Source organism: Saimiri boliviensis, chromosome 1, assembly GCF_048565385.1.
Source record: "Saimiri boliviensis isolate mSaiBol1 chromosome 1, mSaiBol1.pri, whole genome shotgun sequence".
NCBI lineage: Eukaryota > Metazoa > Chordata > Mammalia > Primates > Cebidae > Saimiri > Saimiri boliviensis.
Window position 1 is genome coordinate 9,201,032 of NC_133449.1, and position 16,122 is coordinate 9,217,153.

The window sequence follows — 16,122 nt, forward strand, 5'->3', positions numbered from 1 at the left end:
GGTTAAGGATCTAAAATTCCTCATATGAAGGTAAGCAAGCTATACAAATACTGAGGCCAAATATCCCAGCCATAACCCTCTTGAAGACAAGCAGTCTAGCACAAGAGCTTGTAGTTCCATCAGACTTGAAATCTCCCCACCTCAGGCATTCCACTCATGCAGTGACATAAAAACTAGGCACAGAGGTTACTGTCCTCCCAGACAAAACAATTCAGAAATGCAGAAGAAGGGGTTTCTTTTCCTTCCCTGGCTACTTATATGGATGATCCAGGTTTAAGGTGTTTAAATATTTGAGTTTAGTAATAGGCACGATAGTACATTTTACATAAATTAAATCCCAAATTGTTACCTAAACATTTTCATCGACCAGCCAAGATTAACTTTCTGAGTTTTTCCACAGTTGACCAGTGTCTCAAAAAAAGTCTCTACACTAGCTTCCCACCCTGGAAGAACCACTAGGATAGCTCCCTTTTAAGTCTGAGGGTTTTACCAGTAGCTCTAAAACTGAAGTCATTTTCCAGACCTTCTGAGTTATTGGAAAAAGGATAAAGAGGCTTAGGGAAAACTGAGTGTAGTTACTTCTTAGGGGAGGGTCTCCAAAGTGTACTGCAGATGCCAAAATGGCTTCACTTTCACCCCAGATAACACTCATGGAACCCCTGAGAGCCAAGAGTATGAGACCCTCCAAAGGTGCCTATAATTACTGAATCAAACACCAGAGGAGTTCCTTCCAGAAAGACAGCAAAGACCTCACCTTAAACAGGAATACTAACTGGCTTTTTAAAAACATCTTCAAATCTGATTTTACAGTACAGATGTCTAAGGGATCTGGTTATTCTAATCTAGGCTTCGAGCAGTTGGCATTTTGGTGGGTTCATTCATCAGCATCATGTATCTCTGGGCTCCATTTTATGGAGCTCCATTTAACTCCAGGTTAAAATGGAGTTAAAATCCACTGTGAACAGATAAGAAGGCCTCTTCACTGATTTGTCAGAGTTACAACTCCCAAATAGGTGGCGAGCACTAAGGAAAAAAGGACTAATTCTCAACTCTGGCTTTCTGCCTACACATCCCTGAAGACCTGGTGGCTTCTGTTTGTATCCTTGTCATAAGAGCTCCTGTTCCTCCAGTAAACCTTCCTAAGAAGTTACAATCTCAAAGGTCCTACATTCCTTTTCACTAATGTCATCTGTCCACAGTGAAGTCCACACATGGCACACTGCTTTTTACAGGACTGTCTGGTACAGAGTGACAGGTTCTGTCTTTCTAGGTCAAGGAACTAGTTTATTCTTGTCTTGCATCCCTTTTCATTTAGTTAAAAATATTTTTAAGTGCCGGGCGCAGTGGCTCAAGCCTGTAATCCCAGCACTTTGGGAGGCCGAGGCGGGTAGATCAAGAAGTCAAGAAATCAAGACCATCCTGGTCAACATCGTGAAACCCCGTCTCTACTAAAGGTACAAAAAATTAGCTGGGCATGGTGGCGCGTGCCTGTAATCCCAGCTACTCCGGAGGCTGAGGCAGGAGAATTGCCTGAACCCAGGAGGCGGAGGTTGCGGTGAGCCGAGATCGTGCCATTGCACTCCAGCCTGAGTAACAAGAGCGAAACTCCATCTCAAAAAAAAAAAAAAAAATTTTTTAATAAGAAATTCATTTAAGACATAGGCCGGGCACAGTGGCTCACGCCTGTAAACCCAGCACTTTGGGAGGCTGAGGCAGGTGGATTACCTGAGATCAGGAGTTCAATACCAGCCTGGCCAACATGGTGAAACCCCATCCTACTAGAAATATAAAAATTAGCCAGGCATGGTGGCATGCGCCTGTAACCCCAGCTACTCAGGAAGCGGAGGCACAAAATCGCTTGAACCTGGGAAGTGGAGGTGGCAGTGAGCCGAGATTGCACCAGTGCACTCCAGCCTGGGCGAAAGAGACTCCATCTCAAAAAATAATAATAATAAATAAAACATAGAAGATGCACACTGTCTTCTTACAAGGGGATTCAAACTAGAAAAACACAGGCTAAATATAATGTGCTCAGGACAAAATAAATAAATAGTTCTTCATTGATATAGACTGGCAGCTCCAGAAAAAAACAGTTCTACGGCTACCAAGGACCCTTTCTCATTAGCAGGTTCTTTTTCTTCTTTTTCCTTTTTCTGAGACAAAGTCTCACTCTGGCATCCAGGCTGGAGTGCAGTGGCACAACCTTGGCTCACTGCCGCCTCGAACTCCCTGGTTTCCTCCTGCCTTAGACTCCTGAGTAGCTGGGACTACAAGCATGTGCTTCTATGCCTGGCTAATTTTTGTATTTTCTGTAGAGATGGGGTTTCACATGTTGCCCAGGCTGATCTTGAACTCCTGGGCTCAAGTGATCTGCCCACCTTGGCCTCTCAAAGTGCTGGGATTACAGGTGTGAGCCACCATGCTCGGCCTCAATGGCAAGTTCTTACAAGGGTGTTTTGAAGAGACCCAAAACTCCTGGCAGGAAAAGTTAGCAACGCACATGTCCACTCAGGCAGTCTACAAAGTAAAACATTTCCATCCAAAGTTCTGATACTATCCTCATAACCAAGAAGCATATAACCTATTACCTAGAGAAACAGTATGCAATATGTTAGCCACCAACCATATGTGACTACTTAAATTGTTCCTAGTCACATATTTCACACTTTTGATTACAGAAATATTCAAGCATCTATGAACAGGATGGTATCATCAATGTCCCCATGCCCCTCACCAGCTTCAACAATGATCAGCTCATGGCTTCACAGCTCCTCTATATCTGCACTACTTTTCCTCTACTCCCACACTGGTGTTTTTGTTTGTTGGCTTATTACAACTTTATTAACACATTTCACAGATCACAAAATTTACCCATTTCAGGTACATAATTCTGTTATTTCTAATAACTTTACCAAGTGTTGAAACCATTGCCGTAAGTCAGTTTTAGGACACTGCCATCCTTCCAGTAATGTCACTCATGTCCTTTTTACAGCTAATGCCCATTCCCACCTCCCATCACAGGCAAACATTATTAAAAATTTAAATAAAATAGAATTTAAAATTCAGTTCCTCGGTTTCTAGCCACATTTCAATTGCTCCACTGGGCTAGTGGCTACTATACAGGGCAGAGCAGACGCAGAATATCCCCCGCCCCACAGCAGAAAGTTCTACTGGACAACACTGAACTAGAGTGATCATGATTAAGAATGCAAGACTTAGACTGGGTGCAGTGACTCGTACCTGTAATCCCAGCACTTTGGGAGGCCGAGGCGGGCAGATCACAAGGTCAGGAGTTCAAGATCAGCCTGGCTAATATGGTGAAACCCCATCTCTACTAAAAAATACAAAAATTAGCTGGGCCTGGTGGCACATGCCTGTAGTCCCAGCTACTTGGGAGGCTGAGGCAGGAGAATCCCTGGAATCCAAGAGGCAGAGGTTCCAGTGAGCCAAGATCACGCCACTGCACTCCAGCCTGGGTGACAGAGTGAGACTTTGTCTCAAAAAAAAAAAAAGAAAGAAAGAAAGAAATGCAGTGACTTTAAAAAGAGAAGGAAAATTCAACAGTTTGACAAGTTGGAAGAATAGACAAAAAGGGACACAAAAATGTTTCTCAGGTACAAGTTGACAAGCAGAAGAAAAATAAAACATAACGTGCAAAGTAACAGGAAGGAACTGTTTACACACAACAGCCAAAGAAAATGAGATGCAGAAAATATACATAAAAAGCCAAAGAAAATGAGATGCAATAATCAAAGATCACTAAAAAACAGGGGGAAGAAATTTTAGAAAGCAGGATGTCAGAGCCAGGGAAAAGCAGAAGTAATCCTTCCCTCTAGGTCCAGGGCAGGCTTGCACATTAGCCCACAGTCTGGCTCAAAATAGGAGTCAGGACAAATACCTCACAATCTTTTGTGATTACAATCAGATTCCTTTAAGCTCTCTCCACCAGCGCCCTTTAACTCAGCAGCTCAACTATTGTTTTCCTCACGCTGCTTTATGCTGTTTGACTTCAAATAAAATGAAAGAACCACACATTTATTAACAAAACTTTTAGTTCAGACTGTAAGAGTTAGTCACAGCACTCTTGAAGTCTCTGAAAGTGTTTTACAATATCCCAAATCAACTAGTATACTCTATCAGAAACCCTCAATAGTAAATGATTCAATTAATTACTCAACAAATATTTATTACATGCCAGGTACTCCAATTAGGTACTGGAGATACAGCCGTGAACAACACAGACAAGGCCCTTTCTCCCATGAGGCTTGTAGTCAGGCAAACTATGTATTTTATTGTGAAAGTTAATAAAAACATGTAAATTGTACAACAGAGTTAAAATGAATGAGAACTATGAGATTTTTTTTTTTTTTTTTTTTTTTTGAGACGGAGTTTCGCTCTTGTTACCCAGGCTGGAGTGCAATGGCGCGATCTCGGCTCACTGCAACCTCCGCCTCCTGGGCTCAGGCAATCCTCCTGTCTCAGCCTCCTGAGTAGCTGGGATTACAGGCATGCGCCACCATGCCCAGCTAGTTTTTTGTATTTTTAGTTGAGACGGGGTTTCACCATGTTGACCAGGATGGTCTCGATCTCTCGACCTCGTGATCCACCCACCTCGGCCTCCCAAAGTGCTGGGATTACAGGTTTGAGCCACCGCGCCCGGCCCGAGAAATTTTTAACATAAAGCCTGAGCCCACCAGACCCTGAAATCCCAAACTTCGACAAAAGCCATTATTATTAATAATTTTTCCTAGAGCTCAAATCTACACCATTAATCTTGACAACAAAGTCCAAATGATAGTTTTAACCAGATTTAGATGGACCATGCTTCACCCCAAAACACACAGCCACGTTTCAAGGTACTTTGTAATTTGCAGATCCATCCCTAGGGGAACACCTAGGAATGAATGGGTTTCTGAGATCTCATTATGATCATTACACACAACCTCTTTTCTAACCACATACAAAACTCTCAGCACACACATACCTTATTGTTCTCGTGATCGCCACTCACAGCTATGGGAAACATAACATATTTTCCTCCCTGGTCCTCATTGGGGGCACATTCTGCTAGACCATCCGGATCATGTTCTGCTCCAAAATTGTGTCCCAATTCATGAGTTGTAACCAGGTCAGCTTCCTTAAGGACCATGCAAAGAAAACATTATTTCTCAATAACCAACCATCACCTTCTTCTGCCACTTGGGCCTATGCTGTCTTAAATAGAGCCTTATAATCAGATCAACAAGAGAATAAGAACTGCATGCTTATAATCCCAGCACTTTAGGAGGCTGAGATGGGAGGATTACTTGACTCCAGGAGTTCAAGGCCAGCCTGGGCAACATAGGGAGACCCCCATCTCTACAAAAGTAATAAAAGTATTAGCCAGGAATGGTGGTGCACACCTATGGTCCCAGCTACTTGGGAGGCTGAGATGAGAGGATCACTTACACCTGGGAGGCCGAGACTACAGTGATCTATGATCATACCACTGCACTCCAGCCTGGGTGACAAAAATAAGACTTTGTCTCAAAAAAGAGTAACAACCAGACTATGATTTCTTCTACCAATTGTAGGAATTTAACAGAATAACTAGGATTCTATTTGATACTATCAAATAGTATTATTAGTAACTTAAATCAAGAAAATATAATTTATAAGATATACTGGAACATTCATAACAAAATATCAAACCTTGGCCATTCTAACCACACACAATCTGGTGCTGATAAATGCAATAGCTAACTGTAGTTAACTGTCAAGCCTCCTCACATGCCCCTCAGCCCGATCACACCCCTATTAAAACCTAAAGCATCATCCAATCAGAGGATGAGTCAGTCAAGTTAAAAAAAAAAAAAAAGAAAAAGAAAAAGAAAACCTAAAGCATCTCAGCAGAAAGGAAAAAAAAGCAAGGGGTAAAAAAAAAAATAACATGGCCAGGCATAGTGACTCACGCCTGTAATCCCAGCACTTTGGGAGGGCAAGGCGGGTGGATCACCTGAGGTCAAGAGTTCGAGACCAGCCTGGCCAACATAGTGAAACCCCATCTCTACTAAAAATACAAAAAATTAGCCTGGTGTGGTGGTGGGTGCCTATAATCCCAGCTACTTGGGAGGCAGAAGAATTGCTTGAACCTGGGAGGTGGAGATTACAGTGAGCTGAAATCATGCCATTGCACTCCAGCCTAGGCAACAAGAAGGAAACTCCAACTTAAAAAAAAAAAAAAAAAAAAAAAAAAAAACCACAATAAACAAAGAAAATTAACACAACTGAGGAATAACAAAACAAGTTTTATTTTCTTAGTGACTGAATTCATGTCCAATAACAATCTTAATGACCTAGAGGACTTGGTTTATTTAGAATCCAGTTGCAGGGCTGTACTTAATCTATCAGATTATCAGATGATTTCTATATGAATAACAACAAATTTTGCCAACAAACCTAAATTTTTTTTTCCATATTTATCTGAATAAAATAAGAATATCAAACTTAAAAGCCGGGCACAGTGACTCACACCTGTAATTCCATCACTTTTAGGAAGCCAAGGCCGGCAGATCACTTTAGGTCAGGAGTTCAAGACCAGCCTGGCTAACATCGTGAAACCCTATCTTTATTAAAAATACAAAAATTAGCCAGGCATTGTGGCGGGCACCCATATTCTCAGCTACTTGGGAGGCAGCAGTGGGAGAATCACTTGAACCTGGGAGGCAGAGGTTGCCGTGAGCCAAGATAGGACACTGAACCCCATTCTGGGCAACAGAGCAAGAGTCTTTTTTTTTTTTTAAAGGAAGAAAGAAAAAGAATATTAAACTTAAAATTCCTGATTTCTTTTTTCCTAAGGGAGGAAAAAAAATCACTCCATGGAACCTTAAAAAAAAAAACCTAAGGAAAAATATTTTGCAAGTTATTTTTCTTTTTTCTTTTTTCTTTTTTTTTGAGACGGAGTTTCGCTCTTGTTACCCAGGCTGGAGTGCAATGGCGCGATCTCGGCTCACCGCAAACTCCGCCTCCTGGGTTCAGGCAATTCTCCTGCCTCAGCCCCCTGAGTAGCTGGGATTACAGGCACGCACAACCATGCCCAGCTAATTTTTGTATTTTTAGTAGAGACGGGGTTTCACCTTGTTGACCAGGATGGTCTCGATCTCTTGACCTTGTGATCCACCCGCCTCGGCCTCCCAAAGTGCTGGGACACAGGCTTGAGCCACCGCGCCCAGCTGCAAGTTATTTTTCTATACAAGAAGTCTTTCCACATGTTCATATTAAAACCATAGTGGGGGAAAAAAACCTTAAATTTTTAGCAAAAGCACTCAAATCCCAAAGGTATAATGTGGAGAACTATCTCCTAACTACTTTGGGAAAATTCATTAGTGGATTTGCTAATGACTCTAAAAATATCTCAAAAAACTTCTAATCAAATTTCTTTTTTGCTTTATGTTTTGTTTTGTTTTGTTTTTTGAGACGGAGTTTTGCTCTTGTTACCCAGGCTGGAGTGCAATGGCACGATCTCGGCTCACCGCAACCTCCGCCTCCTGGGTTCAGGCAATTCTCCTGCCTCAGCCTCCTGAGTAGCTGGGATTATAGGCACGCGCCACCATGCCCAGCTAATTTTTTTTGTATTTTTAGTAGAGACGGGGTTTCACCATGTTGACCAGGTTGGTCTCGATCTCTGGACGTTGTGATCCACCCGCCTCGGCCTCCCAAAGTGCTGGGATTACAGGCTTGAGCCACCGCGCCCGGCTGCTTTATGTGTTTTTTACGAGAAAAATCTCAGAAGACCAAAGAAAATATGTCATGAAATCAAACTATTAAGAAGTTGTGACTCCAAAAAAGTAAAGGAGCATGAGATATTATGCACACATATGTATGTTTCTGTCCATGGTTTCTGGCTTATAACCCTCTGTAAGTCCTGGTTACAGTCCTCTGTTACAATGTTGGGTGCTTTGGGGCTCAGAAGCAGTCCTCAGGAAACAAAATCTCTTTCTCTGACCTTCTCCTGTCCTCCTTTTACCTGTTCCAAGGCAGGACTCTAATCTGATTGTGGGTCAGAAGATCCTCATTCTCATTCTGGAGAGGGTCCTGCCCATTACTGTGGAGGAAGGAAAGCTGCAGAGAGGTCAAGGAGAATCTGGACCGGCCTTGGATGTTCCCCCCATTAAGTCTATTAGTATGAGAACATACCCATTTTGTCCAATCACATTTCTACACTGTTGTCATTCATGCTTATGTAACGAAGCCTCCAAAAAATCCCAAAGGACAGGATTCAGAGAGCTTCCAGAGAGCATTCTGAATACGTGGAGGTTGACAGGAAGGTGCAGAACTCATTCACGTGCCAGGAGGGAGGCACATCCCAACTCCACAAGGACAGAAGCTCCTGTACTTGGGACCCTTCCAGACCTTGCCCTATGTGGCTCTTCATCTGGCTATTTCTTTGTATCCTTTCTTTTTTTTTTCAGTTTTTTTATTTTTTGGTGCAAAGTCTCCCTGTTTCCCAGGCTGGAGTGCAGTGGCGCAATTTCAGCTGACTGCAATCTCCACCTCCCAGGTTCAAGTGATTTTCCTGCCTCAGCCTCCTGAGTAGCTGGGATTACAGGCGAGCACCACCATACCTGGCTAATTTTTGTATTTTCAGCAGAGACAGGGATGCACCATGTTGGCCAGGCTGGTCTCGAACTCCTGACTTCAGGTGATCTACCCACCTCGGCCTCCCAAAGCGCTGGAATTACAGGCGTGAGCCACCGTGTCCCGCTTCTTTGTATCCTTTAAAATATCCTATGTAATAAACCCATAAATGTAAGTTAAGTATTTCCCTGAGTTATGTGAGCCACTTGAGCAAATTAATCGGACCCAAAGAGGAGGTCATGGAAACTCCAACTTGAAGCCAGTTGGTCAGAAGTTCTGGAGGCTCAGACTTATAACTGGTGGGGAGGAGGAAACGGTCAGTTTTGTGGGACTGACCCTCAAGCTGTGAGATCTGACACTATTTCTGGGTGTATAGTGTTTGAATTGCATTGGAGGACACCTAGCTGATATCTACTGTTTGACATGCAGGGTTTTAGTCTGGTCACAGAAGGCTTCTGTGTTGATGATGATTGTTTTGATGTGAGAACAGAGGAAAAACAGTTTGAGAGACTTTTTTTTTTTCCCTAAAACAAAGTACAATAAGAAAAATAAATTTAGAAATTGAAAGGTTCCCAAAAACTAATGTTTTTTTTTTTTCCTCATACTACTTTACATTTTGTTTTTGTTTTTGCTTTTGCTTTATCAGAGTGTCTCACGAAGTTGCTCAGGCTGAAATGTGGTGGGTACTCAGATGCAATTATCATACTACAGCCTGTAACTCTTGGCTTCAAGTGACCCTCCCACTTCAGCCTCCTGAGTAGCTGGGACTATAGGCTCCTGCCACCAGCTGTGGCTGTTTTTAAATCACCCAAAGTCCATAGTTTATGTTAGCATTCATGCTTGTATTGTATAGTCTATGTGTTTCAACAAATGCATAATGTCTTATGCTGACAAAGTATCATACAGAGTAGTTTCCCGCCCTCCACCTATTCATCCCTCCTTCCTCCAACACCTGGCAATCACTGATCGTTTTATAGCTTGCATAGTTTTATCTTTACCAAAATGTCATATATTTGGAATCACATAGTATGTAGCCTTCCAGATTGGCTTATCTCACTTAGTAGTATGCTTTTAAGGTTCTTCTATGTCTCTTCATGTCTTGATAGCTTTTTTTTTTTTCTCATTGTATGGATGTGCCAGTTTATCCATTCACCATCTGAAGGATATCTTAGTGTTTCCAAGTTTTGTCAATTATGAATTAAGCTGCCATAAACATTCTTTTTTTTTTTTTTTTTTTTGAGACAGAGTTTCGCTCTTGTTACCCAGGCTGGAGTGCAATGGCACGATCTCAGCTCACCGCAACCTCCGCCTCCTGGGTTCAGGCAATTCTCCTGCCTCAGCCTCCTGAGTAGCTGGGATTACAGGCACGTGCCACCATGCCCAGCTAATTTTTTGTATTTTTAGTAGAGACGGGGTTTCGCTATGTTGACCAGGATGGTCTCGATCTCTTGACCTCGTGATCCACCCGCCTCGGCCTCCCAAAGTGCTGGGATTACAGGCTTGAGCCACCGCGCCCGGCCCTGCCATAAACATTCTTATGGCCAGGTGTGGTGGCTCGCAACTGTAATCCCACCACTTTGGGATGTCAAGGCAGGCAAATCACCTGAGGTCAAGAGTTTGAGACCAGCCTGGCCAACATGGTGAAGCCCCAACTCTGCTAAAAATACAAAGATTAGCCAGGCGTGGTGATGCATGCCTGTAATACCAGCTACTTGGGAGGCTGACACAGGAGAATTGCTTAAACCCAGGAGGCAGAGGAGGCAGTGAGCCCAGATCGCGCCACTGCACTCCAGCCTGGGTGACAAGAAAGAAACTGCATCTCAAAAAAAAGAAAAGAAAAGAAAAAAGAAAAAAAAAAAAGAGAAAGAAACTGCCAAACTGTCTTCCAAAGTGGCTGCCCCGTTTTGTATTCCCACCAGCAATTAATGAAGAATTCCTGTTGCTCCACAGCCTTGTTGGAATTGTGTTACCAGTGTTTGGGATTTTAGCCACTCTAATAAGCTACCCGTAATAGCTCATTGTTGTTGGGTTTCTCAAAAAGTTTTTTATAGAGATAGGGTCTCACTAACGTTGCCCAGGCTGGTCTCAAACTCCTGGGCTCAAGCAATCCTCCCACCTCAGCCTCTGAGCAGCTGGGACTACAGGCGTGTACCCCTACACCCGGCTTCATTGTTAATTTGCAATTTCCTAATGACATATGACATTGAGCATCTTTTCATATAATTCTCTGCTATCTGAACATCTTTGAAGGTATCTGTTCTGTTTTTTTGTCTTTTTTAAAATTGGGTTGTTCATTTTCTTATTGTTGAGTTTTAAGAGTTCTTTATACATTTGGAAGTTTAAGGTTTTTTTTTTTTTTAGTTTTGTAGAGACAGGATCTACAATCTTGCCCAGGTTAGTTTCAAACTCCTGGGCTCAAGTGATTCTCCTGCCTTGGCCTCCCAAAGTGCTGGAATTATAGGAATGAGCCATCATGCCTGGCCTCTTTGTATATTTCAGATAGCAGTCTTTTCTCAGATGTGTCTTTTGCAAATATTTTCCAGTACCCTACACCAAGTATAAACATACACCAAGTATAATATCATAGTCAAAATATCAGTATACCAGCCAGCACTTTGGGAAGCCAAGGTGGGTAGATCACTGGAGGTCAGTGGTTCATGAGACCAGCCTGGCCAACAGGGTGAAACCGTGTCTCTACTTAAAAAAAAATACAAAAATTAGCTAGGAGTGGTGGCAGGCGCCTGTAATCCCAACTACTCAGGAGGCTGAAGCAGGAGAATTGCTTGAACTCGGGAGGCAGATGTTACAGTGAGCCAAGATGGTGCTACTGCACTCCAGCCTGGGCCACAGAGCAAGACTCTGTCTCAAAAACAATAAAATTAAAAATTAGTATATCAGATCCTAGTATTTCCTACCAATATCTACTCACTCCTTCTTTCTTACTTAATGAGCCCTAACTTTGCTCAGGGCAGCAATATACTCAGCTAAAATAGCTACCTTTCCACGTTCCATTGAGGAAAACGGCAGCCATGTGACCTAGTGCTGTCCAGTAAGATGTAAACAAAAGCCAGGATGGGGCTTCCAGAGAAGCTTTTTAGAAGGGCCAGATTAGGCTAGCCATGTTCTCCTTCTCCTCCTTTCTCCAGCACAGAACAGAGCCATCTTACAATCGTGAGGTGACTGACATACATGAGAACAAAGGCCTCCTGCTCACTCTTGAGTCCCTGAGGGCACCTCAGTTGCTGTACCACCCAGAAAATGCTATCCCTGAACTTCTTGTTGACTGAGACAAATAAACCCCTTATATAAACCACTGCTTATTTAATTTTCTGTTATTTGTAGTCAAACACATTTTAACAGACAGAGCTGGAGAAAAACAAAATCTTAAGACCTTCCAGAGAAAAAAACAGGTGACATACAAAGATACGAACTCAAAATGACTTCCGACCCTTTAAAAGCAATATGCACAGAAGACCATAGAGAACATGAGAACTGAGAATATACTCAGCCAAAATTATCAATCAGACTTAAGACTGGAATAAAGACATTTTCAGATATGTAAAATCCCAACAACTTGCAGGTCATGTACCTTTTCTTAGGAAGTTCCTGCAAGCTACACTACACCAAAATGATGGCACTGAAAAAGAGGGAGACCATGGGGTTCTGGAAATAAGAAGGTTTAGGATGCCTTGAATGACAGCTGCACCACAGGACTAGGAGACAGGGAGCTCTAACAGGAGCTGCAAGTCAGAGGGCTCCAGGAAGGAAGGGCTCAAGAAAAGCAGCAGTCCTCACATGTTTCAAAAGAAGGCTGACAGGCCATTTTAATTTTGTTTTTATACTTTTTCATATAGTCCACAAAAATACATAAATTTTATTTAGGCAGAAATAAAAAAGCAGTATATATTACATTTAAAAAAAAAACACCTACATAGCCGGGCGCAGGGGCTCATGCCTGTAATCCCAACACTTCAGGAGGCCAAGGCAAGCAAATCATGAGGTCAGGAGTTCGAGACCATCCTAGCCAACATGGTGAAACCCCGTCTCTACTAAAAATACAAAAATTAACCAGGCGTGGTGGCGCACGCCTGTAATCCTAGCTACTCAGGAGGCTGAGGCAGGAGAATGACTTGAACCTGGGAGGCAGAGATTGCAGTGAGCCAAGATCACGCCACTGCCTTTCAGCCTGGGTGACAGAGCAAGACTGTCTCAGGGGTAAAAAAAAAAAAAAAAGCTACGTAAATATATAACTGAGGTTCTACTACAATAAACTCTAACACTATTCTTTTAAAAATAAAAGGACATACCTTTGTAAGGATGGTTTTACCATAATTCTTTGTGCTGGTCAAACCACTATTCAAATAGATATTTTTCTTCCCAGTTGGGCTATAATAAGCTAAAGTCAAAATGAAACAGAGATAAACTGCTTATTAAATACAGAATTATAATATAATCCAATCAGTGTATAATCCCAGCATCATATTCACACAAGAAACAAAAAAACTTACCCTTTGGACAAACGCCTCCATGGCTGTTTGCTCTGGGAGAGCCAACATAAGCTAATCCAAGAGTTCCCATATCAAAATCTTGGTATGTGAAAAGGTGTGCCAAGCAAACTTTAGATGCTTCCTCAGCTATATCAAAGCTGAATTGCTTTGAAAGACAAAAAAAAAAAAAGCATTCTTAATTTGATTAACAATTACATCAAACTAAAAGATGTAATGTAAATCAACTAAACATTCCAGAACAGAACCATGATGGCTCGCAGCTCAGCACCAGCAATCACAACCCCGTGCAGTGCGTTGCCCTTTCCCTGAAGTGCTTCTCGACCTCACAGGTGAGAGGCAGACACTGTCATCCGGAAAAAGGCACAAAAGGGAAGAGCCCAGAAGCTTGTTCCAGCTGTTTAGAACTAACTCACTATTCCTTTGAGGGCTGTTCTGAAGACATACAGCCCGGCACTAGAGATGCTCCAATTCGGTAAGAGGGACTGCAGCACCCCAGACCAAAACAGATCCCTCTCAAGTATTTCAAGGATTCAATTTGTTTTATAGAAATTTTAATTTTAAACTTTTTTGAGCTTCATAATAGTCATTAATGTAAATATACACTTACAGAAAAGCATATGTACTCAGTTTTATGTTACTAAAATAAAGATTTTAAATCCGTTTAAATCAGCACTGCAGGTTTGAGAGGATTTTTTTTTCCTTAATTTAAAAGGGCTTCATACATTACTTTAAAAACCTCTACCATAATCATCCAGGGTCTCCAAGTTTAAAAATCTTGATTTTTTGGGTTTTATTAATTATTATTATTTGTTTGAAATAGGGTCTCGCTGTGTCACCCAGGATGGCATGCAGTGGCGCAATCACGGCTCACAGCAGCCTCGACCTCCCAGGCTCAAGTAAACCTCCCACCTCAGCCTCCCAAGTAGCTGGTACCAAAGGCAGGCGTCACCATGCCTGGCTAATTTTTGTATTTTTTGTACACCATGTTGCCCAAGCTAGTCTTGAACTCCTGGGCTCAAGTGATCCACCAGCCTCAGCCTCCCAAAGTGCTGGGATTATAGGCATGAACCACCATGCCTGGCCAAAACCCTCGATTTCTAAAATGCTTTAAATGAGAGGCCAGAGAGTCCTGTACGAGGAATGAAGTGTGGTCGCATGGGGATTCTGATAGTTCTGTGGTAAAAGAGTAAGGCTTCTAAGAATATTCTAGTAGCCTTAGGGAAGAAAACTGGAGAGGAGCACCTGTTAACACAAGTCATTCTTTTTGGTTCCTCCCTGCCATGGGCTGTCTGGAGGCTCACAGAAAAGCAGACAGGTGCAGTGGTTCAGTTGTTCTAGGAGTCAGGAGATCTATGCTCAATTCCACCTCTGCCATTACCAGTCGTATGACTAACCAGACAAGTCATTTGATCTTTCTGTTACTGGCTGCAAAATTCAAATGTTGAAGTCCTAACCCTCAACAGTACCCCAGAATGTGATTGTATTTGGAAACAGAGCCCTTAAGGAAGGAATTAAGGTAAAATAAGGTCATATGGGTGGGCCTTAATCCAATATGGCTGGTGTCCTGATAAGGAGATCAGAACAGGCCAGCATGGTGGCTCACGCCTGTAATCCAAGCACTTTAGAGGCCAAGGTGGGTGGATCACCTGAGGTCGGGAGTTCAAGACCAGCCTGACCAACATGGTGAAACCCCATCTTTTTTTTAAAAAAAAAAAAAAAAAGAAAGAAAGAAAGAAAAAGAAGATCAGAACATAAACACACACTGAGGGAAGGACAGTATGAGAACACAGGGAGAAGACAGCATCTACACCCCAAGAAGAGTGGCCTCAGAAGAAATTAACCCTGCCAGCACCTTGATTTTAGACTTCCAGCGTCCAGAACTGTAAGAAACCAAATCTCTGTTGTTGCAGTGCCTCAGCCTGTGCTGCTTTGTCATGGCAGCTGGAATAAACAAACGTACTTGCTGAGCCTCTTCACAACAATGATGCTGTCTCAATCAACCTCTCAGGCTGCTCAGCAGATCAAATTAGACAAGGTATGAATGAGTACCACACAGGTGCTACACATTATGCTTCTCCACCTGGATGAAGAGTTATAATATCTTTTACTTCTATTCAAGCTTTGAAAACTTGATTTCAGCCTCACGAGACCCTAAACAGAGAATCCAGATGAGTCACACCATACCTGGACCAGTCCATGCAAACTATGAGACAAGTAAGTTTTGTTCTAAGTTGCTCAACTTGTGATTATTTGTTAAAGCAACAACAGGAAACTAATACACTTACCAACATATTAAAAGATAAAAACTATCGCTTCATAGAAGGTCATTCTACACCAAAGTAATAGCACACACAAAATCAAGACACTGGAATCACATGGCAGTATCCTGTTATACGGCAAGACTCCAAATGACATAAAATGACTAAGTTAGCCATCTTAAACTCATCATCAGAATAAAAACATTTTTTTTTTTTTTTTTTTTTTTGAGGCAGAGTTTCGCTCTTGTTACCCAGGCTGGAGTGCAATGGCGCAATCTCCACTCACCGCAACCTCCGCCTCCTGGGTTCAGGCAATTCTCCTGCCTCAGCCTCCTAAGTAGCTGGGATTACAGGCACACGCCACCATGCCCAGCTAATGTTTTGTATTTTTAGTAGAGACGGGATTTCACCACGTTGACCAGGATGGTCTCGATCTCTTGACCTCGTGATCCACCCGCCTCAGCCTCCCAAAGTGCTGGGATTACAGGCCGGAGCCACCGCGCCCGGCCAAAAACAAAAATTTTTAATTCCTGTAGAGAACTTTCAGATCTCCAAGCTATATGGCTACTGTCCAATACATGTTCATAACCTGTTTGATAATTAGTGCCCTAAAGGATAAATTGATAAGCTTCAGAGAGATCTGAGCTAAGTGTGCAGAACTAACAAAACAGTGTGCAAAAACTCTATATATTGAGTACCCACGTTATTTTCTAGAGAAGATCCACTGATTTCCTCATTAG

The 16,122-nt window shown here is 42.4% G+C and overlaps 1 protein-coding gene across 6 annotated transcripts in view; it reads right to left on the reverse strand.

The window, feature by feature from the left end:
- ADAM17 (ADAM metallopeptidase domain 17) overlaps positions 1 to 16,122 on the reverse strand; it is a 70,408-nt gene that overhangs the window by 18,362 nt on the left and 35,924 nt on the right. For all 6 annotated transcript variants that reach the window (XM_003927223.4, XM_074393803.1, XM_074393797.1 and 3 more), the window contains 3 exons: positions 13,125 to 13,269; positions 12,924 to 13,012; positions 4,985 to 5,137 (listed from right to left, as the gene is read on the reverse strand). In XM_003927223.4, the coding sequence (XP_003927272.1) occupies positions 4,985 to 5,137; positions 12,924 to 13,012; positions 13,125 to 13,269 (387 nt within the window). The remainder of the gene's footprint in view (positions 1 to 4,984; positions 5,138 to 12,923; positions 13,013 to 13,124; positions 13,270 to 16,122) is intronic.